This window comes from Propithecus coquereli, unplaced genomic scaffold, assembly GCF_000956105.1.
Source record: "Propithecus coquereli isolate 6110/MARCELLA unplaced genomic scaffold, Pcoq_1.0 Scaffold208, whole genome shotgun sequence".
NCBI lineage: Eukaryota > Metazoa > Chordata > Mammalia > Primates > Indriidae > Propithecus > Propithecus coquereli.
In genome coordinates this window covers 944208-971568 of record NW_012145856.1, presented here as the reverse complement: position 1 = coordinate 971568, position 27361 = coordinate 944208, and the positions used below count along the sequence as shown (strand labels likewise).

At 40.6% G+C, this 27361-nt stretch overlaps 1 protein-coding gene across 4 annotated transcripts in view; it reads left to right on the top strand.

The window, feature by feature from the left end:
* The first annotated feature begins 5384 nt into the window (after positions 1–5384).
* The window catches only part of RMND5A (required for meiotic nuclear division 5 homolog A (S. cerevisiae)), a 66127-nt gene continuing 44150 nt past the window's right edge, over positions 5385–27361 (top strand). For 3 of the 4 annotated variants that reach the window (XM_012644248.1, XM_012644245.1, XM_012644243.1), the window contains exons 1-2: positions 5385–5518; positions 8864–9854. In XM_012644248.1, the coding sequence (XP_012499702.1) occupies positions 9713–9854 (142 nt within the window). In that variant the 5' untranslated portion in view covers positions 5385–5518; positions 8864–9712. Of the gene's footprint in view, positions 5519–7643; positions 7692–8863; positions 9855–27361 lie in introns of all 4 variants that reach the window. The other variant, XM_012644244.1, reaches the window with a different exon arrangement.

Sequence of the window (27361 nt, the reverse complement as noted above, 5' to 3'; positions counted from 1 at the left end):
ACTTGTGCAATCATCACCACTATCCACTTCCAGAAGCTTTTCATCATCCCAAACAGATACACTATACCCATTAAACAATAACTCCCCATTTCCCTTTATCTATAGTGTTGTTTTTATTGTACCTCTTTGCATAGACATAGATATATCACAGTCTACTGGTATCATCATTTTACCAGTTGAAGATAAGTATAGAAACCTTACCTCCCTTTACATCATTATCCTCCCTGTTTATAATTGTTTTAAATGTTTTCTCTATATACATTTAGAACCATATCAGTGTTATAATTTTTGCTGCTGCTGTCAATTTAGAAATTTTTAAAACTCAAGAGAAGGAGAAAGGTCTGTTGTAGATACCCATATTCTTGCTGTGTTCTTCCTTTCCGATGTTCTAAGTTTCCTTCTTTTATCATTTTCTTTTTGTTCGGAAACTTTCTTTAGATATCCTTTTTGGTATGTCTACTAGTGACAAATTCTCTTACCTTTCCTTTATCTGAGATGGCTTGATTTCCCTTTACTTAAGGAAATTTTCACTGGACATATGATTCTGGGTTGACAATTATTTTTGTAGATACTTGAAGATTGTCATGCCACTTCCTTCTGGTCTCCATGGTTTCTAGTGAAAAATTCGCTCTCATTCAAATTGGTTTTCCCCATAAGTAATGCATCATTTCCCTCTGGCTGTTTTCTATGTATTTTTTATCTTCAGTTTTCAGAAGTTTAGTTAGCACGTGTATTGGCACGGATTTCTTTGGGTTTATCCTATTCAGCTTCTTGAATCTGTAGGTTCATATCTTTTGTCAAGTTAGGGAAATTTTCAGCTACTCTTTCCTTGAATACTTTTTAAAAAATATCCCACAGATCCTTGAGACCCTGCTAATTTTTTTCCTATTTTCTCTCTGTTGTTCAGGTTGGGTAAGTTCTACTGGTGTGTCCTCACAGTCACTGATTCTATCCTATATTATCTTCACTCTACTGTTGAATCCATATAGCAAGTTTTTTATTTTGCTTATTTACTTTTCAGTCTTCAGTTCTATAATTTTCATCTAGTTCTTTTGATAATTTATATTTCTTTGCTGAATTTTTTATTTTTGTTTCAAGAGAATGTATAAATGATTGTTAAACATTTTTATGATGATATTTTAATATCATTGTTAGATAACTCCAACATTTGACTTATCTCATTATTTGACAGCTGTTGATTGCTGTTCTCATTCATGTTGTCATTTTCCTAGCTCTTGAATGAATGATATTTTATCGTATCCTGAACATTTTGGATAGCATATTATGAGGCTCTTGATCTTATTTAATCTTCTTTTTTTAGCAGGCAGTGTCCTTGTTGAGATTTAGCATATGGGCCGCGGGGTGTGTATGCCCCACTGACACCACGTTGGCAAAACTGAAGTACTGACTCACACGGCCTTGCTGCAAATGGTGGGATGGAAGTTCAGCTGTCCTCTTGCACCACTGACAACTTCCCAGTGGAAGTGGGGGAACAACTCCTATCACCTCATTGCCTCTGATTAGGGGTATAAGTCCTGCTTAATCTGTTGACATTACCTTCTAGGGGAACTGGAGCAGAGCACTGCTTGCTTCTATCAGGCAGGGGATGAAAGGTCAGCTCCCCAGTCAAGCCTGCCAAAACCATCCACCGGGGAACTGGAGAGTTGCCTCCCACTTCCATGGTTCAGGGGGTGGGCTGGAAGATGAACTTCCTAGTTGGTTGGCTCTGCTGAAACTGTGCTGGGTAGTGGGGTGGAGTTTGCAGTTTTCCCATCAATGTTCAGCTGGACTAGGACAGGTATTGACAATAAAGTTTTCTGTTGTTAGGCCCCTCTTTTTTCCATTCTTTGGCTACAGAAAATAGGCTTTTTATGGATCTTTGTTTTGTCTATGCCTGTTTGTGGTGCTGGGTTAGAGACTTTTGCAGCGCTGTCTGGAATTTGGGAGAAAATAAGAAAACCAGGGAATTTACCATATGTCATTCCTCAAGTCCTGAGCTCTGCAGGCAGTCCAACTTCTTTCCACCTTTTTTTTTTGAAACAGAGTCTCACTGTGTTGCCCGGGCTAGAGTGCCGTGGCATCATCCAGCTCACAGCAACCTCAGTCTCCTGGGCTCAAGCGATCCTCCTGCCTCAGCCTCCCGAGTAGCTGGGACTACAGGCATGCACCACCATGCCTGGCTAATTTTTTCTATATATTTTTAGTTGTCCAGATAATTTCTTTCTACTTTTTGTAGTAGAGACGGGGTCTCGCTCTTGCTCAGGCTGGTTTTGAACTCCTGACCTTGAGTGATCCTCCCGCCTCAGCCTTCCAGAGTGCTAGGATTACAGGCATGAGCCACCGCGCCTGGCCCTTTCCACCTTTTAAAGTCTTCCTATGCTTATTTTCTGTGTTATGTCTAGGTTTAGGGGGAGGAGCTGGCAGGAATAGAACTACTCCATCTTGGTGGAACCAGAAGTCTCAAAAGGCCACTTTTAAACACTTGCTTTAGTTTACTACCTGGAGTCTTCCTCAGGTTGTCAAAAACCATGAATCTTGTGTTTCAGCAATTTACACCCTAAACCCTACCCTGCACAGATACAGAGTAAGATATACAAACAGACTGAATTAAATGTATACATAATATAAGAAGACTTCTGGTTTCCAGCCCATATAAGGAGCTTGGAAGTCATCATTCCATTCTAATGACAACTAAAAAAACTGAACAAACTGAAAAATCAACAGCTCTGCTTAGATTTGTTAGAGAAGTGAGGTCACAGGGAAAACTACTGCCTCTGGAATTGGAAAGACAGATAGGCAGATACATAGAGAATCACAACTTATGGGAGCAGAAACCTTTCAAAGAACCAGTACTCCATAGAAATATATAAACTGCAATTGCAGAATTACTGAGACTCAGTGTGGACAAGTCTGGGGGTTTAAAATCTGGGTTGGGGGGGCATCATAGAGGGCTCCCACACTTTTATGGGTTTTACCTCTAGGAGCTTTACCAGGTTCTGGCACTCACAGAGAAAAATCCTTTTATGCTTCTGGAAGGAGAAGGGGAAAAGTTGCCATTTTGAAATATACCAGAGCATCCAAAGATAAAGAAAAACATCTTGAACAAAGCCAGACAAGAAAAGCACCTTACCTAAAAGAGGAGCAAAGAATTATATTTGACTTCTCAGAAGTCATACAAGAAGAGAGTCGAGTGAAATATTTAAAGTGTTGAGAGAAAAACTCACCAACCTAGAATTCTGTATCCTGTGAAATTATCCTTTGAAAGTAAAGGAGAAATAAAGACTTTTTCAGACAAACAAAAATTGAGGGAATTTGTTGGTAGCCTTGCCTTGCGAAGAATGTTAAAAGAAATTCCTCAGAGAGGAGGAAAATGATACAGCTCAGAGAGGAAGGAAGAGCAATAGAGAAGGAATAAGTGAAGGTAAAATGAAAACTCTTATTTTTCTTATTCTTAATCGATTTAACAGATAAAAAGTTTGTTCAAAATAATAATAGCAACAATTTATTCAACGATGATAGTTTACATGTAAATGAAATGAATGACAGCAATGATACAAGGGACTGGAGGGAAGAATTAGAAATATTTTGTTATTATAAAGTATTTGCACTACCTGTTAAGTGGTATAGTGCTATTTGAATGTGGAGTAGTCGTAAATGCATATTGCAAATTATAGGACAAGTACTAAAAAAAGTAAAAACAGAAGTATAATTGCTATACCAATAAAGGAAGAAGACAAAGTGGAATCACAAGAAATAACATCACCCTGCACGTCTATGGGGCTTCATGGTTTACAGAGCACTTATGTGTATGTGTGTGTGTGCGTATGTACGTATATACTCTCAAAAATGTTGCAAGGTAGGTGGAGTAGATATTGTTATTTTTTAAAAAAAATAAAGGCTCAGTTTAAGGTTCTTGCCTACGGTTGAAAAGCTGGTAAGTAAAAGTGTTATAATTTTTGTGAATTTTAGGCCTATGTTCTTATTACCAAACCACACTACCTAGGATACATTATCCTTTATTCTACTGGAAGTCCCATGTTTAACAAGTAATCATGGAGCATAATTTTGCTTTTTTTGAGGTACAGTGACTTATGGGTTTGGAGTCAGAAAGATTTGAATTCAAATTCTAGCTCCGTCACTTATCAGCTGTATAATGTTGGAGAAATTACTAATCCCTTCTGTGCCTCAGTTTCATTTGCAAAATGGGGATAATAACAAAATTACTATTGACTTTAAAAGATTCCTTTGAAGATTAAGATAATCACACATCTAAAGCAGAGTGCCTATCATATTGTAGGCACTCACTAAATGGTAGCTAGTTATTATTAAGGATAAATAAACAAAGCCCAAATAAAAACAAATAAAAAATACCTCACTGCATTTCCATAATGAGGAAGTAATGATTCAGACTCCAAGCTTTCAAAAACAGGAAGGATGCCTCTGTCCATTCCTGTTTGGTTGTGTAGCACCTCACGTGTTGCTTAATAAGCATTGGCATCTGTGTAATTTTAGAACTGGAAGGAACTTAAAGGTCATCTATTCCAAGTGTCTCATTTTGTAGATAAGGAAACTGAGGCTGGGAGGGGTTGAATGAATGACTTCATGGTTACAGCCCTAGCACCTTCCTGCTGCAGCTAGAAAGGCACACAGTGAGCAGGAAACAAAGTATAGAAAAACGTCCAGGTTCCAGAAAGGAAAAGATTCAGATTAGTAACACCAGAGGGAGCGGATCCAAAAGACATAAATACCCCTCTCCCCACAGGCTGAGCACAAGGTGCTAGGGCAATGCCCACGTACCATTCTCATGGAAGTCTATGGAGGGAGCAACCGCATTAGGACTCTGCCCTGGCCTCCAGGAGTGGTGAGGGCTACACTGGGGAGGACTCTGCTGCTAGGGAGAGGCCGTCTGCTACAAACATTAGTGGAGCTGAAAGAAGGGAGGTGGATACAGAGGAAAGGTATTGTTGTCAAGACCGCCTATCCAGTCTCTAAGAGTGGGTCACAAGTATCATTCATCCAGCCAGCAAACAGACATTTAAATGGCAATGTGCCCCAAACCACACAGGAGATACAAAAGATGTAGAAAACATTCAGATCAACACTTTTTGCTAGTAGTCGTGCTTTCACCCACTTCTTAAACTTGTCTTAGCAGCAATTCCCAGAAAGGTCTCAGATATATTTTTTTTGACTTGAAAATGATGAAAATTGATTTTTTTAAATAAGAAGGAATGCTGTTTTTCTTAAGTCAGTATTTCTTAACAACATTTTGTCAGTTTACGCTTACTTAATAAAGTCAGCAAATCAGTAAGGTCTTCTCCACGAGATCTTTGCAAACCTTGCCAATTCATTTTCCTCCCCCCCTCAGGAGAGAGCGTGAACACAGTCCTGCACTACTACAAATTGTGCAGTTGAGTTTCCCACATTTGGGGAAATCACAGGGGTCAGCACATCCAGAGTGCAATGGATAAGCCTCATCCTGAGAAAAAGACTTTTTTGATCATGGTATCTCTATTGCCAGGTAAGTATTGCTGATTCATTTTTATAATCATTAATTATAAACATAGTCTTTCTTGTCCTTATCTGAAAGTGTATTTTGCATAAAAGTACATTTTTAAAGCAGTTTTTTTAAAAAATAGTTTTTCAAATTTGAGATATGAAGGTTTGACTTTTTCTAACTTGCCTATCTCTGGTTTCAGTTTTCTAAGAATAAATCAAAGTGAAAATAATATGTATGAGATATATTGAATAAGCTAAGCTGGAGCTATTGAGTATTTAAAAAAGATGTCAAAAGCAGTTTTAAAAACATTTTTTTTCTTGTTAGAGAAATGTTAAGTGGACAAGAAAAGCTATTTTTGAAATAGTAACTACAACCAGAACTATCTTTTGTAAAAATGCACATATGAGTATATGTGTATGCCCAATGTGTATGCCCTGGAAATTCACCCCAAATACTAAAACTTATTTTTTTTCAGGGTCTTGGGATTTCATGGGATTTTTGTTTACTTATTTGTATTTTCTAATTTTCCTACAGCGAATATGTATTTTGGTCAAAAGACAGGTTTTCTTTTTTTGATTTTTATTTAAATTTTACTGAATCAAATTTGGAGTGGAGGGGCAGACCAGAGCAAAGTCCAGAATGATTGCAAATTAAAGCTTCTCCAGATTAAACAGCACGTTGGGGGGAGGGAGGGCAGGAGTCCATTTGATACTGGAGTAGGTTTTCGTTTGTGTGTACGTATGTCAGTTCTTTTTTGTTGTATGGTGAAAATGCAATTATAGAAAAATAATTTGCAGTTGCTCTGAAAACTGAATTAGTTTCCCTTGTTTCTGGAGATCCTTCTCTGAGAATTCAAGGTTTAGACTTCAAGCAATTATGCACTGGGTAGAAAGGGCCAATACAGAGTAAAGAGGGAACATAAAAGTCTCTGCCCTTACAAGTACTATTTTTCTCTCTATTCTCAGCTAACTTTGTAGCCTCTTCTTTGTTTATTCTCTTTCCTCTAACAAATACATAGGGCACTTTTTTTGTGCTGATAAAATTGTGGGAGAGAAAAAGAAGTCAGTCCTGATCTGGAAGCTAACAATCTAGTTGAGTAAATAAGGTACAAGTTGGAAAATAAAAATATGGGGGTGATATGCACTTGGGCATTAGATGACTTGCACAGAGAAGTCCTACAGCAGTTAAAGGTGGGGCTGGTTACTTTACTGTGGTCGTGGTCTAGATCGTCACTGTTTCAAACTCTCCACAGTGATGAATATGTTCATTCTGTGCTGCTCAATACAGTAGCCACCAGCCACATTTGAAATGTGGTTAGTACAACTGAGGAACAAAATTTTTAATTTATTTAGCTTAAATTTTAATTTAGATAGTTACATGTGGCTGGTGGCTATTGTATTGAAGAGTGCAGGCCTAGGTTCTAGGTGTCAATAAAGACTTGTCCTGTTACTTGAAGAAAGAGAGGCTTTGAAAAACTGAGAATAAAGAAAAGCATTCCAGGAGAAGAAAAAGCATCAATGAGCTATGCTCAATTCACACTGAGAGTGTAGAAGTGGTTGGTGCTTGGATGGGGAATTGTGATAGGTTGCAACACTGGGCAGACCATGCAGCTGACAGTTAGGATTTGAAGTTGTAGGTAATGATGATTCATTGATTATTTCTCATCAGTGGTAATAATGGCTCTTACCTTGTACCGGGCATTATGTTGAGTGCCTTACGTGGATTATTTTATATTATAACAACCCTTTGAGAAAAAAAGACGGAAAAAAGGATGACTGAGCTTATCAAGGAGATGCTTGGAGAATAGGAGGAGCAAGCATAGATCTGTCTAGGCAGTTTGGCAGCTAAAGGACTGAGGAAAAGGGAAACAGCTTGAGGAGGGTTAAATGAAGATTCCCCCACACCCTCAAAGAGTTCAGACCCATTCCATCTGAAACAGAAAGGAAGAACCTACCGCAGAGGGAGGGGAGGAAGATCTGGACAAGGGTGAGATGAAGCCTGAAGGTCCCAGGGTTGTCCTGGGAAGGGAGAAGGGACCTCTCTTCCTTTGGGTATATAAAATGTTCACAAAATGGTTGACAGACAGCAATCTTTGAGAAGAGTGGCAGAGGGTTGCTGGAGTTGGGTATTTTTTTTTTTATCTCAGTGAACTAGGAATCAGGACTACCTGCCAAGAGGGAGAAAGCAAAATGGGGTAAGTGGGGAGATGAAAGGAGATCTGTAATAGCATCAATTGGGGCTACTCTAATAATAACCACCTTCTTTTGTCATGCGGCTATCATGTGCCTATTATGGGCATTTACATATATCATTATTAATATCTCATTTAGTCTAACAATCTAGTGAAGTATTATTAATTCCCATTATTTCCAAATTATAAAAAAGGAAATTGAAGCTCAAAAAGGTTATCACCTTAATTAAAAAAAAGAAAGAAAGAAAGAAAAGATTACCTACCACGTTTCTGGGAGCTGTTCTAGGCAAAAAACAGGCAAGGGGCCCGCCTTCATGGTTTTATTGAAGTGGTGCAGACAAAACAGTAAAATAAATCAGGTCATTTCGGATTTAAATGGTGTGAAAATAATAAAACTGTTTTATAATAGGTATTGATAAATATGACTTAGTGATGGGGGAGGAAGTGAGGGAAGATAGAAGCTACATTAGTGTAGTCAGGGGAGGACCTTCAAAGGGGGACAAGTGAGCTTAAAACTTTAGGATGAGAAAGATAGGAGGAAGAGTTTTCCAGGTCAAGGAAAGGGCAAGTGCGGAGGCCCTGGAAGAAGAACTACCTGTGTTCCTTGGAGAAACGCAAAAGTTGCTACAGCGAAAACTGAATGAGCAAGGGGATATAGGCCAAGGTTGGAGACGCCATGGCGACCCGGGGGAAGAGAAACCCAATCCGATTCAATGGAATAAGGCTCCTACGGGTCAAGGGCCGGCTGTCCAGCTCTCCGGCGCGTGTTCTTTCCACGCCGCGAAGCTCCCAGGCACATGGCGCGGGGACGAGGCGGCCGGACAGGAGAGGCTCCAGGCCGAGGGGCCAAAGGGCCGCGGCCGGCGGGGGCTGGGGAGTATGACCTGGGTGTCGCAGCCGCCAGGGCAGCACTGACGCACATCGCGGGCCCTTGGCGACCAGCCAGCAGTTCCCCTTACCGCCCCCCAGAAATGCCCCCACCTTTAATTCCCGTTAGCGCCCCCCGCCCGCAGTACCACCGCCCTTGGGCGGCCTGGCTTGGTTCTTTCATTTGAGGAGGCGGATCCGTTTACAAAAGTTCGGAATCAGAGCCGTGAGGAGACGAAATAAATTATAGCTAGGACGAAGTCCTATGGGAAACAGCCCTTTTTACTTTTGTCTTGTTTTCCCTACAGCTTTCCAGAAACGACTTGTTTCTCCTTAACGATTTCCAAGTCACCCCCTCCAACAGTGATGTCCATTGGTTTGGCCCCTCAACCCGGATTGGCTGAAGGTTTACGCCTCGGCTAGGGATTGGAGAACGTTGGTTTCTTACGTACTTCCCACGCCCATTGGTTCGTTTTCCCCGTTTCTGGGCGGAGTGGCTAGGGATGGTTTCCACCCTCTTGTTTACGGAGCGCGTAGTTGTAGCGCTCTCCGAGCGTTGGGGCTGTCTCCAAAGTTCCCTATTTAGCTCGTTGGGCCAATTGGGTCCTCGCTCCACCCTAGCCCTTTCCCTCGCACGCCGTCCGCGTGGTACGGCCCACCTTTAGAGCTGCGGCGCGTGCCTGCGACCCTCGCGTTCTTCCGCCCGCGCTCTCCGAGCTGCTCCCCCTCGAGGGTGTGCTTGGTACGGCCCGCGCCGCCTCTTCTCTCGCTGGGTTGGCTGTTTCCCCTCCCCCCCGCCGGCGGCGCTTGGTGCCGCCCGGGAGAACCAGGTCATCGGTCGGTTCCCGTGAAAACAAAAACAATCGGCGGCGCCGCCGCGGACACCCGAACGCCGCGAGCGGGGGCCGGGGCGTGGGGCCGCGTGGGGCGAGCGAGAGGGAGCGGCGGCGACGCGCTGGGGGGCCGGGGCGCCATGGGGCAGGCGGGCACTGGCTGCGCGGGGCTCCCCCGGCGCCGTGGCTAGCTGGCCCGCCGCCTCAGCCGCCCGCGCCGCCCGCCTGGGGGACGAGGAGCAGGACGCGGCCTCGGCGGGGCCCGGGCCGAACGGCTGCGGACACCCGGGCGCCGGGGAGCCGAGCGCCGCCGCCGCCTCCGGCATGGATCAGTGCGTGACGGTGGAGCGAGAGCTGGAGAAGGTGCTGCACAAGTTCTCGGGCTACGGGCAGCTGTGCGAGCGCGGCCTGGAGGAGCTCATCGACTACACGGGCGGCCTCAAGCACGAGATCCTGCAGAGCCACGGTAAGGCGGCCCGGGCGGGCGCGCGGGGCTGGGCCCACCGCCCCAGCCCTAGCCCCGCGGCCGGAACCCACCCTGGCGGCTCAGGCCCGGCCCGCGTCTCCCCTGAGGCGGAGAGGCCCTCAGACCCCTGTCACTTTTCCTCCTCATCTTGCCCGATTTACCTCGAACCTGGCGCAACCTCGCTGCTAATTCAGAATGAGCGCGAACCACCCGGAAACCCGGCCGGGAGCCGGGTTAAACGTGGGCGAGGGGCCGGCCACCGCAGCTGCAAACTGGCGCCCTCTCTGGGCGGGCGTCGCTCGCCCCGACCCGGCCCCGTGGATCTCACATGGTCCCCGCGGCGCGGTCCTGGGGCGGGAGGTGCGCGAATTGGGTCCGACTCAAAGCTAACAGATGAGGCTCAGGGCTGGAAGCCCCTTCCCTCTGCCTCGTTCCGCATTCTTGCCCCGGGGATTTTTTCTCCTCGTGTTTTTATTTTGGAAAGTCGACTGTTATTCTTAGCTGTGGGTTAACAGAACAGCCGCTTCTGCAACTTCAAATTTTGACTGCTGTGTGGAAGGAGCTCCTTTGAACTCTGCAGCAGCTCTGACGTGGTTCCTAGTGTAGCCTCTGCAGAGACTGAGGACAGGTGACGTTTGCTGAAGCAAATTGTGGCTCAACTTGTTAGTTACTTGCCTTACCTAGTTAAGTTTTTCCTTTCAGAAAACAAATTTTTCTGTAGGTTTCGGCTAGATTATTTTATCATTGCCCCAGGCCTTGGTGACAAGTACTTTGCCAAAGTTAATTTAACTTGTGGAGGCTGGTTGAGAAAGGGTTTTGGGGGTTTTTTGGTTTTTAAAATAGCGTCAGATATTTGGTGTCTTCACATTCAAATAGTCACCGTGATGATTTTTTGATTAGGAAGTAAAGGACTTTTTATTTAATGGGTTTATTAAAGAGGTTTGGGGGGCCCTTCTTGTGGGCTGTACTGAAATTTATGTAAAAGAAGGTTTGGTAGCTGGAGAGAAATGCAGATATTTGTGGCAGATGAGATGAGGGCAGTGGCATTAGCCAAGCTTCTCTCCTCTCCTCCATTTTTCCACATCTTGCCCTCCAGACGGGTTTTCAGTTGAGGGTGAGTGCTAGTCCGGGGTGAGGGAGTGTTACAGCAACTTCTCATTCTGGACACTGCTGTCACTTTTGAACTCTGGGAAAGAAGCAAACCTGCAACCGTAGCAGACAAAATATTAATATGGAAAAACCATGTTAGTCATTAGGAGTTGCAATATTGGTATGGAAAAAATGGGCAGACCTTGGTGGCTACCTGTGAAAGGAAATTTTACTAACTTGGTGGTGATAATACAGTGGTAGAAATGAAGTGGAGGTGGAATAGAGAGGTAATCCTGGGAAGGCTTTGATTTTGGACAGGTGAGGCAGAGTCAAGGGCTTAATATTTGCTGGTGGCAGGAGATACATAGGTCTGTGATTGTTTTCTGATGTCGTTTGTAAGAAGATGACAGTGGAGGGGATCACTTAGGATGCAAGAAAGAAAGACCATAGTATCTAACCACAACCTAGAATTTCTCTTGGAGAATGGAGAACCAAGACAGCGCTGGCAGAAAGGGAAAAAAGGACAGGGGCTTAGAGAAAGAGTGGCTGGTCCAGCTGTTAATTGGCTATTAGGAGTCAGTAATCCTTTGTGCTTGAGGTTTCATTGAGTTGTTAAAACAAACTGGATTACTGGGGGTTAAGAAGAAAAATATGCAAACTGAGGTGTAAGGAAACCCAAGGCTACTCCTGTCCAGTGATGGAAGGGATTCTCTCCCCACCCGCAAGGAAATCTTTTGTCTTGTAAAAGGCTAAAAGGAAGGAACCAGTGGGAAAAAAGAATGAATGAAAGGCCTAGACTTGGAGAGATGGAAGGAACATTTCCTTTTTAGGGACCAGGTCAGAGATTGAGGGGTTGGATATGCAGGGTTTGAGAGGGAAAAGATGGAAAGTACAGTACATTTCTTCCATAAGAGAGAGGATATTAATTGAAGGAGGGTGTGATTGTAAGCTCTGTTTTAGGGAATTTAAGGCCAATTTCAGATGAATAAAATGATTGTGAGGAGTTAGCAAAGCTGGAATTAGACCTCTTTGCTTGGTATCAGGAAACTTGTCTAGAAATTTGTCGTTTGAGGGGACTTAGCCAGCAGTATGCTATGCTGTTAAAACAGTCTGACTTGGTTAATTATGTGTGTTCCTTTTTCAGCCTCCTAATTTTTACCCTCTTGTCTTCCAAATTGCTGGTCTTATATTGCTATCTCTTTGATTTCCTTTAATTCTTTAATAATAGGATTAAGTGACTTAAGGTAGTTATAAAATGTGAAAGAAAATAAATACCACTAGTGCCAGATCTAGTTTCCAAAATCAAATCTATCTTTCTTTTGGTGTTCTTTTGTGGGAAGTTAAATGTGCTTTGGTATCTGGGTTATGGTATTTTTCAAAGTAGATAATTTCTAAATTAGACTTTCTCTGTAGGTGATGTGGTGGATATTACATTGAATTTTAAATATATCATTCGTAAGGTATATCTACTGAAAACTGAATTTGGAATTCCATTTTCAAGTTTAAAGGGAAATTTTCAGGGCTTCTAAATGCACCTGTCTGGGCACATGATTTAGTGGGCTCCTGTGACCTGAGAGAGGGGTTCCAGTTGGTATCCCTCTGTCAGGGCTTTGGATCTCATTCTCCAAGCTTATGTGTGATAATATTTTTGCAAGAATGTGGTATGAATAAAGAATCTTGGGGACTATACAGATCCCCCAAGGTCCTATATAGGATACATGGTTGCATCATACAGTGCCTGCCTGTTTCAAAAGTGTCCTTTAGTTAGGGTCACGTGATCAGTTTCTGAGGATGAATTACAATTTATGTTTAAATTTTTTTTTCTTCTGAAGTTGTGAATTATACTAGATGAGCACAGTTAGGTTAGTTTGTGGTGGAAACTGATCATATGTAAATGAAGTTTAAGCCTGTTGCTCTCCCACCCTTATTCCAGGTTGTAAACACTGCCCTAGGGGAGTTAACCTGACAGCAGGCCTGGAAATGGTCCTACAGTGACCCCTAAAATTTCTCAGCTGCTCTAAATTGCCTCTGTATAGCCTGGAATTCTTTCATATAAAATTGCTCTTACCAATCATCTGTTTTAAAATGCCAGTTTCTTAATGTACATTCTCTTGCGGGAATGAAGATAGTATAGGATGCTCGCTCATACCTGGCAGATTAGTTTGTGCTCTGCCATTTAATCCATCTCTAACCAAGTCCATCAGTCTGAGAAGAGGAACACCTTTTTCTTTTCTTTCTTTCTTTCTTTTCTTTTTTTTTTTTTGAATCAGAGTCTCACTTTCACCCTGACCAGAGTGCCATGGTGTCAGCCTTTTTTCTTTTTTTTAATGGGAGTGTCAGGCCTCCGGCAGAGGAATAATAGTGGCATATAAGGCTATGAGAGGGAAGTGCAGGCGTTGACGGGGTGCCATAGCCAGCTGGGGAATTTTGGTGGTTCAGGAATAGCATAAGAGTAATAGAAGTATGCAGAGGCAGTGAAGAACTAGGGAGAATACTAAAGAGAAGTTCTGCGGAGGCCTGATCCATTGTTTTTCCTGGAGACAGACTGTAAAGGCTTCGCTTCATGCCCTTGGAATTGCCTTAGAAACCTTAGGTTGGTAGACAGGAGGATGGGGAGCGATCCAGAGGCTGCAGTGGGGTGCTCAAGGTAAAAGAAGTAGTGATAGCTGTTTCTGGTAAATGGGAAGTCTGTGCTGAGGTGTTGGTGTGGGAAGGTAATACCTTTTTTTTTTTTTTTTGAGCCAGGGTCTCACTCTATCAACCAGGCTGGAGTGCAGTGGCATGATCATAGCTCACTCAGCCTCAGACTCCTGGGCTCAAGGGACCCTCCTGTCTCAGCCTTCTGAGTAGCTAGGACTGTAGGTGTGCACCACCATGCCCAGCTAATTTTTTTTTTAAATTAAATTTTTATAGTGATGGGTTCTCACCATGTTGCCCATGCTGGTTTCAAACTCCTGGCCTCAAGCGATAACGCCTCTTGTCTCCAAAAGAGCTGGTACTATAGAGGTGAGTTGCCGTGTCCAGCCCAGTTTTTAACCTAATTTGCCAGAAGTCCAAGAATTGTGTTGAGCTTGGATTCTCATCCTTAATTGCTTTGATTGAACTTTTGGTTCTCTTAAATTCCCCAACTCTGAGGGGAGAGGAGAGCACTCCTGTCATTTAGTTGTGCCAGCCTTTCGGTGAGAGTTTCCCTATAAGCATGAATTTTGGTCTAATTTAAGATTCAGTATGGTTTGTGCGGACTGGTGATCATTCCCGGTGTGCCCTTGATCTAATTTGGGTAATGCACTGGTACTTGTCAAGCTTCGCTCACATATGTGTACTCTTAGTTTTCAGGTGAATTCATGATTTTACTTAAGTAGATTTATCCTCATTCTAGGCAGTGATATTTATGAAGTCATAAATTTGTTGTGTTAGGTATAATAAACTACATATTAAAATAAATTTATAACTATCAAAATATTCATGCACCAACTAAAATTATCATTCATATCTGTGGTATGGGAACCACACATTGGACAACCCTTGGTTAACAGATAAGTAGTGTGGTTAAATTTTGGTGATTTGACTTGTGATTATTTATATGTTTTTTAGCATTTATTTTCTATGGGCAAATATATTTTGTTTCCCATTAGCACTTCTGTGGTGGGAGAACAGAAAAGAACTATATATCATTTATTGCTGGTAGTCTGAATTCACATTTGGTGAAAGAAGATTAGGCTGAAACAATTGGTAACGATTTCAGTACATGTTAAAGTATATTTCAGAAAAGTATAGTATTTGTAATAGTAAAAGATGTGCAGTATTATTTTCTGATTATTTTTAGACTGTTATTAGAGGGAATTCTGATGTAGTTTCTGAAAATGACTTTCAAGGAATTCTCTGAATTATTTTTTTTTTAAACAGGGTCTTGCTCTGCTGCCCAGGCTAGAGTGCAGTGGTATGATTACAGCTCACTGTAGCCTTGAACTCCCAGCCTCAGGCAGTCCTCCTGCCTCAGGCCTCTTGAGTAGGTAGGACTTTAGGCATGTGCCACCACACCTAGCGAATTTTTTTTTATTTTATTTTATTTTTCATTTTTTGTAGAGAAAGGATCCCATTATGTTGCCCAGGCTGTCCTCCAACTCCTGGTCTGAAGCAATCCTCCTTTCTGGCCTCCCAGAGTGCCGAGATTACAGGTGTGAGCCACAACGCCCACCCTGGATTTAAATTGTATTTATTTATTTTGAGTAGATAGTACATTCAAATGGTTTAAATCTAAACAATAAAAAAGAATACTCAGTGAAAAGTCTCCCTCCCACTCTTGTTCATGACCACCTAATTGCCCACTTCACAAAGATGCCAGCTTATGGAAAGTTTTTTTAAAGAATCCAGGAAAATGATAATTTGTCATGATTCTTTTTTCTTGAAGGCATTAGATATGTACTTCCACTTACTGTGATTTAGGCTTAGTATTATTCATTTTGCACGTTGGTAGAGATATTTTCATCTGGTGGCATGATCACCATGTACTATATTAGCCTAAAACAACTTTTTTATGTGCGGGTGTGTTATGATTCCTTACAGTAAAACTCATTTAAACCATAACTCCTACCTTTATTTATCTCTTTGGTGAATCAAAGAAACTGTTGGAAATTTGATTACTAGTTTCAGAACTGCTTCCTTTTTTAAAATTTGAGGGTAACACACGGGAAGGTAAGTAGGCAAGTAAGCATGAAAGAAAAAACAAATTATGCAGGTCACATTTTTAATTCATTTCTGTGGCATGACTGCATCAGTAGATACAAACCAGAGGTTGAGGGTTGCATGTTAGGTATGGCCTTCCACTCTAGAATTTGGGTTGTGCATATGTACATATATGTTGAAAATATGCTTGTTTGTGTATATAAATGCTCTGTGCTTTTCAGAGCCTACCAGCATTGAATGTATTGTGTTGAATGAAAGTAAAATGATCAGGGCTTAGTAGAGTAGTGGTTTGTTTACTTTTTCAGCCTCATTTAGTATACTTGGAGTAGGTCACATAGCCTGGGTACTCATTTGTTACCCAAACTTTTGCTAAATACTAACAAGACACTCTTGAGAGAATAATGACTTCAGTTTTGAATTGAATACAATTTGATAATCTGCATTTACCATCTAGTCTGCAAAGTAGATAATAAATAAAAGTTTGGGTGGATGGCAGAAGCCATTGTTTAAATATTCTAAGAGGAGAATAGACTGGTTACCAAGCTACCTGGGCTATTTTATGTGGTAAGAAGAATAGGTCAGTGTTGGTGTTTCCTATTGGATTTAGAAGTAGATTTAACTTTGTTAGCCATTCTTTTCCAGGTTTACTTAGGAGATAATTTTTTATTATTTGTCACCTTATTCATTTAGACTGATACATAATTGAGTATTTTGGTTGCAGGTGATATAGTAGTTTTAATTAAAATGGAATGTGTTGACACATAACAAAATAGACTAAGGTTAGGCCTGACTGGCTCCAGGGCTACAAAGGATGTCATCAGAACTGATTGTGTTCTCTTCTCTGTCAACTGTGCTTTCTGTGGTTGGCTTCATTCTCGGGGGAGTTTTCTCCACACGGTGGTAAAGAAGGCCAGTGGAGCTCAAAAGACAGGAACATGGCCTTGTTTCTATTTTTCTAACAAGGTTTCCAGAGAGTATCTTTATTATCTTGTTTTGGGGCCTCTCCCTGAATCCCTTAACTGGGACCAGGTCGTGGAATCCTCTGGCCACCTTGAGCTCTGCTCACCCTGTGTCAGGAGATGTATGGCTATGTGATCCACTGTTCATCAGGTAGAGGAGAGAGAGTTCTAGGAAGGAACACTTAACACCCAAATGGCGGTAATATGTCTGTTATAGTTGAACAGCTACATAATAATAAATAAAATCAATAACATCAATAAAATGTTCTCTGTTTTCCTGAGTAGCCCAACCTTTACTTCTCAGCTTTTGCCTTGCTTCCTAACTATTTAAATGTAATGTTTCTTATAATTCAAATACTGAATTATTAGTATAATTTGATCCATAGACTAGGGAATACAACTTGGTTCATGTTACTTTTGGGAACTCATTTGAAATTACTTAAATGCTTGGCATAATAAAATCATTTTCCTAAGGTTATTTTATCTCTTAAGTAGTTTCTAACTCTGGATAATAACACTGGTGAGGAGAAACTTGCCAACACTTCTGTGATCTATTAATATCATACTAGAGCTAATGGAGAAATTTCCATCGTCTTCATGTCTTAGTCTCTTAGATGTTAGAATGGTGAAAATGGTGTTTTAGCAAACTGTACACTTGAAATATTAAAACTGACTTGTTTTTATTTGGGGCTCTACTGCTTCATCTGTAAGGCTTCTGGGGTCTTTGAAAATGACCCCAAAATGCAGTTTAGGGAGAATTGTGGAGGGCCCTGCCCCTGAGCCCCATGGTACTTCCAGAAGTTGATAGAGACCAGGGAGATGATGCTCTCTAACAGGACATTTCTTTGAAAGCTCTACAAGTTTGTAGAATAGTGGTAGAAACTTCTGGAATTTCTTAGAGTAGATGTTAGCTCAACACTTCGAAGAGCAGAGACTGCAATATCTGGCAGGAGTCAAGAGTTTTAGAAAAATATGAGAGGCTTTCACCTTACTTGGATTTGGTGATTGTATGGCTAACCTCAAAATGGTTGTTTGGGGAGGCCATAAGGCTTTTATCACTAAATCTTTCTATACTTAAGATTGAAGTCTAGATGGTGATTTCTTCTCTTACAGGCCATGTGTTATCTCTGGTGAGTTTGCTATACCTGTGGAATCCATATAGATTAAATTCTTTTTATTGATACATGAAGACATTTGGGAGGAGATGAGGAGAGATTTCTTTTAAAAGAAATATTATGCATGGCCCTGGTCCTCAAGGAACTTGGAGGCTAGTTGAGAAGATAAGATGAGTCTGCACTTGTTTATAACAGTGCTTCTGGTTAGTACAAACGCTAGTAATTCAGAGAAATGGGCTGAGAGGGAGCCAGCCCTTAGAAAGAACTGCATGGGTGTGGGTTTTATTTCATTGAACTTCAGATCACCTAATCAATAGTTATTAATCACGAATTGTATGTGGAACTAGGCTAAATCTTGCGGGAGTTACAAAGGTCAAGCATTCTCAACCTCTAAGAACTTTGTATTAAATATCTGATTTTTAACAAACACAGAAACAAACAAAAACAATACCCAGTAATGCAAGGTTATATATATAAGCCAGATGCTGAGTGAGTGGTACAGATAACAAGGGTAGGATTTGAGACAGGGAGGGAGACTCTTCTCTCACCTTGTGGGAAGTTTTAGTACCAGAGATTGAATGTGGGTTAGTAGACAGGATGGAGCACCTGGAGGGGAGGATGGCAAAAACAAAAGTGTAGAGGAGTGAGAGGTAAAGGACCAGGTTGAGGGGAAATGGGATAGATGCATTGAAATTAAATTGGAATCAGGTTTTATAAAGCCATGGATGTGGTGGTGGAGTAGTAGACTGGGAAGATACTGAACGACTTTGAAGTGGGGTAGGGACCTTTTAAATAGGAAGGGGACGGGCATGATTGGTGATCAGTTGTCAGCAGTATTTAGATTGGATTGGAGTTGGGAGTGAGGGGAATGGGGAATCTGTGGCCTCAAGGCCACATGTGGCCCTAACTCGCCAGATCCCTCGACTGAATCCAAACTTCACAGAACAAATCCCTCTATTAAAAGGATTTGTTCTGTATAATTTGGATTCAGTTAAAAGACCACACTTGAACATCCAGAAGGCCACATGTGGCCCCAGGGCCACAGGTTTCTCACCCCTGGAAGGGATCTTCTAAGGGAAGGACTTGGTGCATAGATGGAGTCTGCCAGAGTAGGAGAGAAGGGCTGGAAAAATCAAGGGTTAATCTAAGGTTTTGAGCATGAGTGATGGGCAGATAATTATGGAACCAGAAAGAAAATAGAAAGTTTAGGAGAGGGAAAGATAGAAATCTGAGTTTGAATTTTAAATATGAAGTCAACATTCAAATGCTACAAGAAATTTTATGTGGTTCAACCACTCATTTTAGAGATAAAGATGCCTAGAGATTGAGTGTCTGTATTTTGAATTTGAAGGCAGTGAGTGGGCTCTCTAAAATGGGACTGTCTAGCACATATTTAAAATTTTTTGTCTAGATTCCCTTTTTCTTCTCTCTCTGCAGTTCTTCCCTCTCATACTTTGAGGCCTTTCCTTTCTTCTCTATGACAATCATTGATCTTGTTCTCTGCTCCAGGAGCCCCATTAGTCTGGACCATGTAATTTAGCTCTTAAATATAAACTTTCTTGTTTCGTTTTTTTCTCGTTTGGTTTTGCAGCGCACTGTGCCTGTGATTTTGATGCATTGGTCTTTAATAACTTCTCTGGATCAGAATGCCTATCTGTGAATCCACTGTTCTGTTCTGAAAGGTCAGGGGTTGAACACCAAATACCATACTTTCAGATTGCAGATTTACCAGCTATTAATACACTGAAAAAAGTTTTTGTTTTCAGCGTGTACCGCCTCCAGATAAAAATGAGTGTGTTCTATTTGTGCCTTTTCCTTCCTCTGAGTAAATCTCTGTTGAGTAGCTGTTGTGTCCTAGGTGCTGAGGCAGCTCACAAGAAACCCAAAGCTTCAATAGGCCACAGTTCAGTTTACTACTCAGTATGAAATAGTCTTTTATTATTTTTTTAATGCCAACATTTTCAAGTTTCAAGTTTTTCTTTTCTAATACTTTGCAATGATATCCATGTTCACTTTGTCAGTGACTTTTCTAGAATCAGTCTTAGACCCTTTTTATTGTTTATCTTTTTATTCCCATCCTAAATTTCTTAATCTGCCTAGAAACTGATAACATGGGAAAGTAACTTCAACACTACTGACTCAGCCTTTACACTCAAAAATGTTAATTAAATCTAAATGTCATAGTTCTCCATTCCTTTTGACTTGTTTTTCCTGTTTTGTGTTGGTTTCATTTTGTTTATTTTAAGGTATTAAGACTTTTGTAAGACTGAGATGGAGTTTTCCTCCTCTCTAGCCTTCTTAGTGATGCCTCATTTTTTTTTTTTTTTGGCTTTTTCGATTTTAATGTTTATTTTAAATTTTTTTAATTTCAAAATATTAAGGGAGTACAAGTGTTTTTATTACATAGATATCTTCTGTAATGCTTAAGTTAGAATTACTATATGTCCATCACCAGAGTAGTGTTCCTTGTACCCAATACGTACATTTTTATCCCACACCCTCCAGTCCTCCCCACCTCCTTGGTTTCTCATGTCCTTTGTATTGCTTTGCGCCTGTGTGTACTTATCTGTTAGCTCCCACTTATTAGTGAAAACATACGGTGTTTGGTTTTCCATTCCTGAGATACTTCACTTAGGATAATGGTCTCCAGTTCCTTCCACGTTACTGCAAATGACATTTCATTCCTTTTTATGGCTGAGTAGTACTCCATGATATATATATATGTGTGTATGTATGTATATATATATATATATATACCACATTTTCTTAAATTGAAGGGCACTTAGGTTGATTCCACATCTTTGCAGTTGTGAGTTGTGCTGCAATAAACATTCAAGTGAAGATGTCTTTTTGATGAGATGGCTTCATTTCCTTTGGGTAGATACCTAGCAGTGGGATTGCTGGATCTACCACTGTTTTCCATAGAGGTTGTTCTAATTTGCAGTCCTACCAACAGTATATAAGCACTCCTTTCTCTCTGCATCCACACCAGCATCTATTGTTTTTTGACTTTTTAATAATAGCCATTCTGATAAGGTGAGGTGGGTATCTCATTCTAGTTTTAATTTGCATTTCCCTGATGTTTAGTGATGTTGAGCATTTTTTCATATGTTTTTTGGCCATTTGTCTATCTTTTGAAAAAGTTCCATTCATGTCATTTGCCCAGTTTTTGATGGGATTGTTTTTTTTCTTGCTGATTTGTTTGAGTTCTTTGTAAATTCTGGGCATCAGTCCTTTGTCAGATATATAGTTTGTGAATATTTTCTCCCATTCTATGGTTTTTCTGTTCACTCTGTTGATTATTTCCTTTGCAGAAGCTTTTTAATTTAATTAAGTCCCATTTATTTATTTTTGTTGTTGCTTTTTTTTTTCCTTAAAGGAACTAATCTAGAATGAATTCTGGAATACAGCTCTATGAGGTCTGAGTTTTCATTTAGGTACAGTTAGGATTATTTCGTAAATGAATTTCTTTGTATTTATCTACATCAAAACTTGTCTATTTTGCTTTCCACTTAATTGTGAAGTTAACTTTTAATAACGCAGAAGAACTCAAATACAATGTATATAATATTTGTAAACTTGGATATTTAAAATTTTTTTCTGCCTTGAAGATAGTTACATAAATTTTTTTTTTTTTTTTTTGAGACAGAGTCTCACTCTGTTGCCCTGGCTAGAGTGAGTGCCGTGGCGTCAGCCTAGCTCACAGCAACCTCAAACTCCTGGGCTCAAGCAATCCTCCTGCCTCAGCCTCCCGGGTAGCTATGCGCCACCATGCCCGGCTAATTTTTTCTATATATTTTTAGTTGTCCAGATAATTTCTTTCTTTCTTTTTTTTTTTTAGTAGAGACGGGGTCTCGCTCTTGCTCAGGCTGGTCTCGAACTCCTGAGCTCAAACAATCCGCCCGCCTCGGCCTCCCAGAGAGCTAGGATTACAGGCGTGAGCCACCGCACCCGGCCAGTTACATAAATTTTAAGTCAGGTCTTAGTGATTTCTGGGGAATCCTACTGTTTATTTCCACCAAAATAGCCTTAAGTGGTGAAGTTTTCTTTTCTTTTCTTCTTTTTTTGAGACAGAATCTTACTGTTACCCCAGCTAGAGTGCAGTGGCATCATCAATAGCTCACTGCAACCTCAAACTCCTGGGCTCAATCAATCAATCCTCCTGCCTCATCCTCCCAAGTAGCTGAAACTATAGGCATGCGCCACCATGCCTGGCTAAGTTTTCTATTTTTTGTGGAGACGGAGTCTCACTGTGTTGTTCAGGCTGATCTTGAACTCCTGGCCTTAAACAATCCTCCCACCTTGGCCTCCCAGAGTGCTAGGATTACAGGTGTGAGCCTCAGTGCCCAGCCCTTTTCAGCCTTTTTAAAATCTAAATAATTATCTTCATAGCAATACCTTTTTGTGTTTCATCATTTTTTATAGAGTAGTCTGGATTATGGTGGGTCTCATCTCTCATGTATTTGACTTGTGGGTAGCATGTATTTCATGGTATAATTGACACCTTTAAACTGCCTTTTATAGACCAAATTATAACTTTTGTCTGCCGATGAGCAGACATTTTAAGCTACGGCATAGTGGTGCTGCCTACCAGACAGCTGTTTAGTTTTAGCAGTGCTATCTTTAACAGTGTGTGTTTGTGCAATTATTTGAGCCTTCCTCCCTCCATCATAAAAATAAGTGGCAGACAGAAAATTGAAAGTACACATAATGAGTAGGGGTGAGAAACATAGTTGTCAGTCTTAATGATAACTTTGTCTTGATTGTATTAGCTCGGCCAAAATAGTGAATCTTGTCATGTAGTTGGACATATGGTTGTCTTAAGCCTTGTGATCAGTAAGGAAGAAAATAGAACAAATGTAGGTACAAAATGCTAAAACTATATTCAAGGTATAACTAGGGATTTTATTACATAATTTTTAGTTTTGTAGGAAACCAGCCACCCTTTTAATATGTAAATTTGTTCTACTTTCCTATATTCTGACTTAGGGTACACTTTTATGGGAACATATTATATAATAAACTTGAGATGTATTTCATTGCGTCTTTGACAAACCTTGGGATAGTTTTCTTGTACAAAGAAACTGTCTTTAAAGTGACTTGAGTCAAAGCACAGCCTATGAATTCCTGGGTGGAGGGTTATTTGGAAGAGAGAAAGAATTTACAACTGAGAGGAGAAGGGTGAGGGAGACTATTATGTGAGCATGTCTTATTTGAAAATTGGCATGCACATGTGTGTATGTTTATGCTTGTATTGGTCTTGTATCCCATGACCTTGTTGAACTCCACTTATTAGTTCTAGGAATGTGTGTGTGTCTGTGTCTGTGTCTCCAGATTCCTTGGGATTTTGTACTTAGACAGTAATGTCATTGGCAAATACAGACACACACACGTACATGCCAATTTTCAAATAAGATATGCTCACGTAATAGAGTCTCCCTCCCCTCCCAGTTATAAGTTCTTTCTTCCAAATAACCCTCCACTTAGGCTTGTGCTTTGACTCAAGTCATTTTAAAGACATTTTCTTTGTGAAAGAAAACTATCCCAGTGTTTGTCAAAAATACAATGAAATATATGTCAAGTTTAGTATATAATATTTTTCTGACTTATTTGGTATTTGGAAAACTTAGGCTGCAGTGGTGTTGTGTAGTAGACACTGAACATTCTGTGAGAAGAGTGGGAGATCAGTGAACTTTTAAATGCATAATGGCTGGTAGTTTGAGAGGGTGTTGGTAGCACCTGACAGTCTCCAATGCTGGGCTTGAAATTGAAAATATGCAATACATAATTCATCATTTTTATATTTATTCTTTCAGTAAGTAGTTACTGAATGCCTAGTATGTGCCAGTTACCATGCCAAACGTTGGGGATTAGGCAGTCATGTTTCCTACCTTCAATTAATTTTGTGGGAGTGATAGACAAATAACTATTTACAACAGAGTGTGAAACTCTGATAGGGAAGTATTGGATGCCTTATTGTTTCTGTGGAACTAGTAGACATAAATCTACAAGTGAGATGGCCAGGCAGTGAACCCGAAGGGCAGAACTTGAAGTCCTAGCTAGCTAGGCTTTACAAAAAACAGTGTAGGAGTTAACTCAGTTATGTTTAATTTAGTTTGGTGAATGTCTGATTTTGGAGGAAACCATGACTATTCTAATTTCTGAGATTGTCATGCTTAAAATCTGTTTTATAAAATAAACGTTAATATTGTATTGAAAGGAAATTATTTTTAACTTAGACCAACCATGAATGTTGGTTCGTTGCTTGGATTTAACATGAATATTCTTATACGAGAACTTGTTGAATCAAGTCATAATAAAAAAGTGACTTTAAAAAGCATTTGTGGTGCACTGCCTCAGAGCTGTTTCTTTCATGCTTGTATATGGGGCCTGGGTCTCCTGAGTTTATCATACTGAAAGACACAGTTGGTGTGGGACTTCATCCTGTGTGGAAAGTGACCACCACAGTGGCCAGCCTGGATATAGTTTAGTTATGGTGAAGATGGCTGTCACAGTAGTTTCCATTTTACTTCTAGGAACACAATCCAATTAGATTTCTTTCACAGAAAGGTTCTCCTGGAAGAAGGTTGTGTTTTCATACAGAGAGATCAAAAGAACTTTAGAATTCTCCCATTAGGACTTAGAAGTTTGGTTGAGTCCCAGTCAGTCTGGTCATTATAGTGATTTTCAAACCCATTTTTACCTTTGGCTGCTTTCCACTGAATCCATTTGAAAATGCGTTAGTGGAATCTTTCTCTTTGAACAGGGCTTTCCCAGGCTTCTCTTTCAGATTATTCCATTATACTTTTCTTGAGCTTCCAAATACCTTGTAGAAATTATTTTTCCTTGGACCATAGTGAGAACTCTCAATGTTAATTAATTGACCATATATTACTCATATCTATCATTTTTGAAATTGAAAACCAAAAAATAGAGGAACTTGTAGATGATAAAGGAAGAAAAGGAGGTAACAGCAGCACCAAACTCCAGATATATCTCAGTTGCTAAGATTTGAAAATATCAATAGATTTCAGGGTTGGTGCATGGAAGTTCAGTTGGTAAATTCCAGATAACTTCTCTCCTCCAGCTTGGCTTCTGCTTTTTTATTCCTTTCTTTTTTTTTTGGAGACACGATCTCTATCACTCAAGCTGGAGTAGCTGGAGTGCTGTGGCTATTCACAGGTGTAACAGGTGTAATAATCATAGCTCACTGCACCCTTGAACTCCTGGACTTAGGGGATCCTCCCACCTCAGCCTCCTGAGTAGCTGGGACTGCAGGCACCTGCCACCACACCCGACTATTGTTTTTTTGTTTTTTTTGTTTTAATAATTAAAAATTTTTTTTTTGTGAAGACATGGTCTCACTCTGTTGCCCACGCTGGTCTTAGAACTCAGCTTCAAGCAATCCTCTGGCCTGGGCCCCTGGAAGTGCCGGGATTACAGGCATGCGCCACCACACCCAGCCTACTTTTTTATTCTTTAGTATTTTTCCTACTTTGTTATAGAAGCAAATGTGTCTGGATGGATAGAAGTTATGGCTTCCTTAAAAAAAAAAAGTATATAGTTCATTGGTTTTTAGTATATTCACAGAATTGTGCACCTATGACTGTTATCTAGTTCCAGAATATTAGTCCCAAAGGAAACCTAGTACTCCGTTAACAGTTACTCTCCATTCTACCCTCCTTCCAGCCCCTGACAAACATTAATCTACTTCTGTCACTATAGAGTTGCCTATTCTGGACAATTCATATAAATGGAATGATGCAATATGTGGCCTTTTGTGTCTGGCTTATTGAATACTTGTTTTCAAGTTTCATCCGTCTTCTAGTATGTGTCAGTACTTCATTTCTTTTTATGACTGAATTATCCATTGTTTATCCATCCATCATTTGGACATTTGGATTGTTTCTAGTTTTTGTCTGTTATGAATAGTGCTGCTATGAACATTTGTGTGTACAACTTTATGTGTGGTTTTTTCTTTTATTTTTACTTTTTTCAAGGAGGAAGTGTGATGGCTTGTGTGTTTTCAATTGTCTTGGATACATACGTAGAAGTGGAATTTCTGGCTCATATGGTAACTCTTTAACTTTCTGAGGAACTGCTAAAAAGTATATATTTGGTCTTTGTCTCTCTTTCCTAAAATTCTTGAAATCTCTAAAGTGCTTTCTTTTTATATGCTGATATTGGCTGATAGCTTCTGGATGGGGCTCCTTACCTGGAAATCCAAGGCATGATTAAAGGGTTAGGACTTTCAGCCCCCCCCCCCAACCTCCTGGGAGGGGAAAGGGGCTAAAAGTCAAGTTGATCACCAATAGCCAGTGGTTTAATTGATTGTGCCTGCCTAATGAAGCCTCCATAAAAACCCAAGAGGATAGGGTTTGGAGAGCTTCTGGATAGCTGAACACATGGAGATTCCTGGAGCGTAGTGCCCCAGGAAGGGCATGGAAGCTCCACTATCCTTCCCCCATACCTTGCCCTATGCATCTCTTCGTCTGTATCCTTTGTAATAAGCCGGTAGAGGTAACTAAATGTTTCTCTGAGTTCTGTGAGCCGCTCCAGCAAATTAGTCAAATACAAAGAGGGGGTCATGGGAACCCCAACTTGAAGCCTATCAGAAGTTCCAGAGGCCCAGGCCTGCCACTGGTGTTTGCAGGGGAGGGCAGTCTTGGGGACTGAGTCCTCAACTTATGGGATCCGATGCCATCTCCAGTAAATAGTGTCAAAATTGAATTGGAGGACACCCAGTTGGTGTCTGCTGCAAAAATGATTGCTTGGTAGGGATAATCCCCCTCCTCACATTTGGTCATTGAAGTCTTCTGTATCGATGATTGTTGTGGTTTGAGAGCAGAGGAAAAATGATTTGACTTTTTCCAAACAAGTAGTATCTCATTGTAGTTTTGATTTTGTTTCCATATTGACTAATAATATTGAGGATCTTTTTGTGTGCTTATTTGTCACTTATGTATATCTTTGGAAAAATGTCTGTTCAAATCCTTTGCCCATTTATAAATTGTTTGTCTTATTGAGTTGTAGGAGTTCTTATATTCTGGATACTAGACTCTTATCAGAATATGATTTGCAAATATTTTCTGCCCTTCTGTGAATTGTCTTTTCACTTTCTTGATAGTGTTTGAAGCACAAGAATGTTTAATTTTGATGAAGGCCATTTTAATTTTTTTTTTTTCTTTGGTTGCTTGTCTTTTTGGTGTCATATCTAAGAAACCATTTCCTAATCCAGGATCAAGAATGTACCTGTTTTCTTCTAAGAATTTGATAGTTCAGCTTTTACATTTAGGTCTTTGTCCCATCTAATTTTTGTATATGATATTTTTTTGCATGTGGATATCTTGTTTTCCCAGCACCATTTATTGAATATGGCTTTTTTTTTCCTTTGAGACAGGGCCTTGTTCTGTCTCCTGGGCTAGAGTACAGTGGTGTCATCATAGCTCATTACAACCTCAAACTCCTCCTGGGCTCAAGTGATCCTCCTGCCTAAGCCTCCAAAGTAGCTGGGACGGCAGGCATGTGCCACCACGCCCAGCTAATTTTTCTATTTTTTTGTAGGTCTCACACTTGCTCAGGCTGGTCTCAAACTCCTGGCCTCAAGTGATCCTCCCAACTCGGCCTCCCAAACAACAAGGATTACAGGAATGAGCCA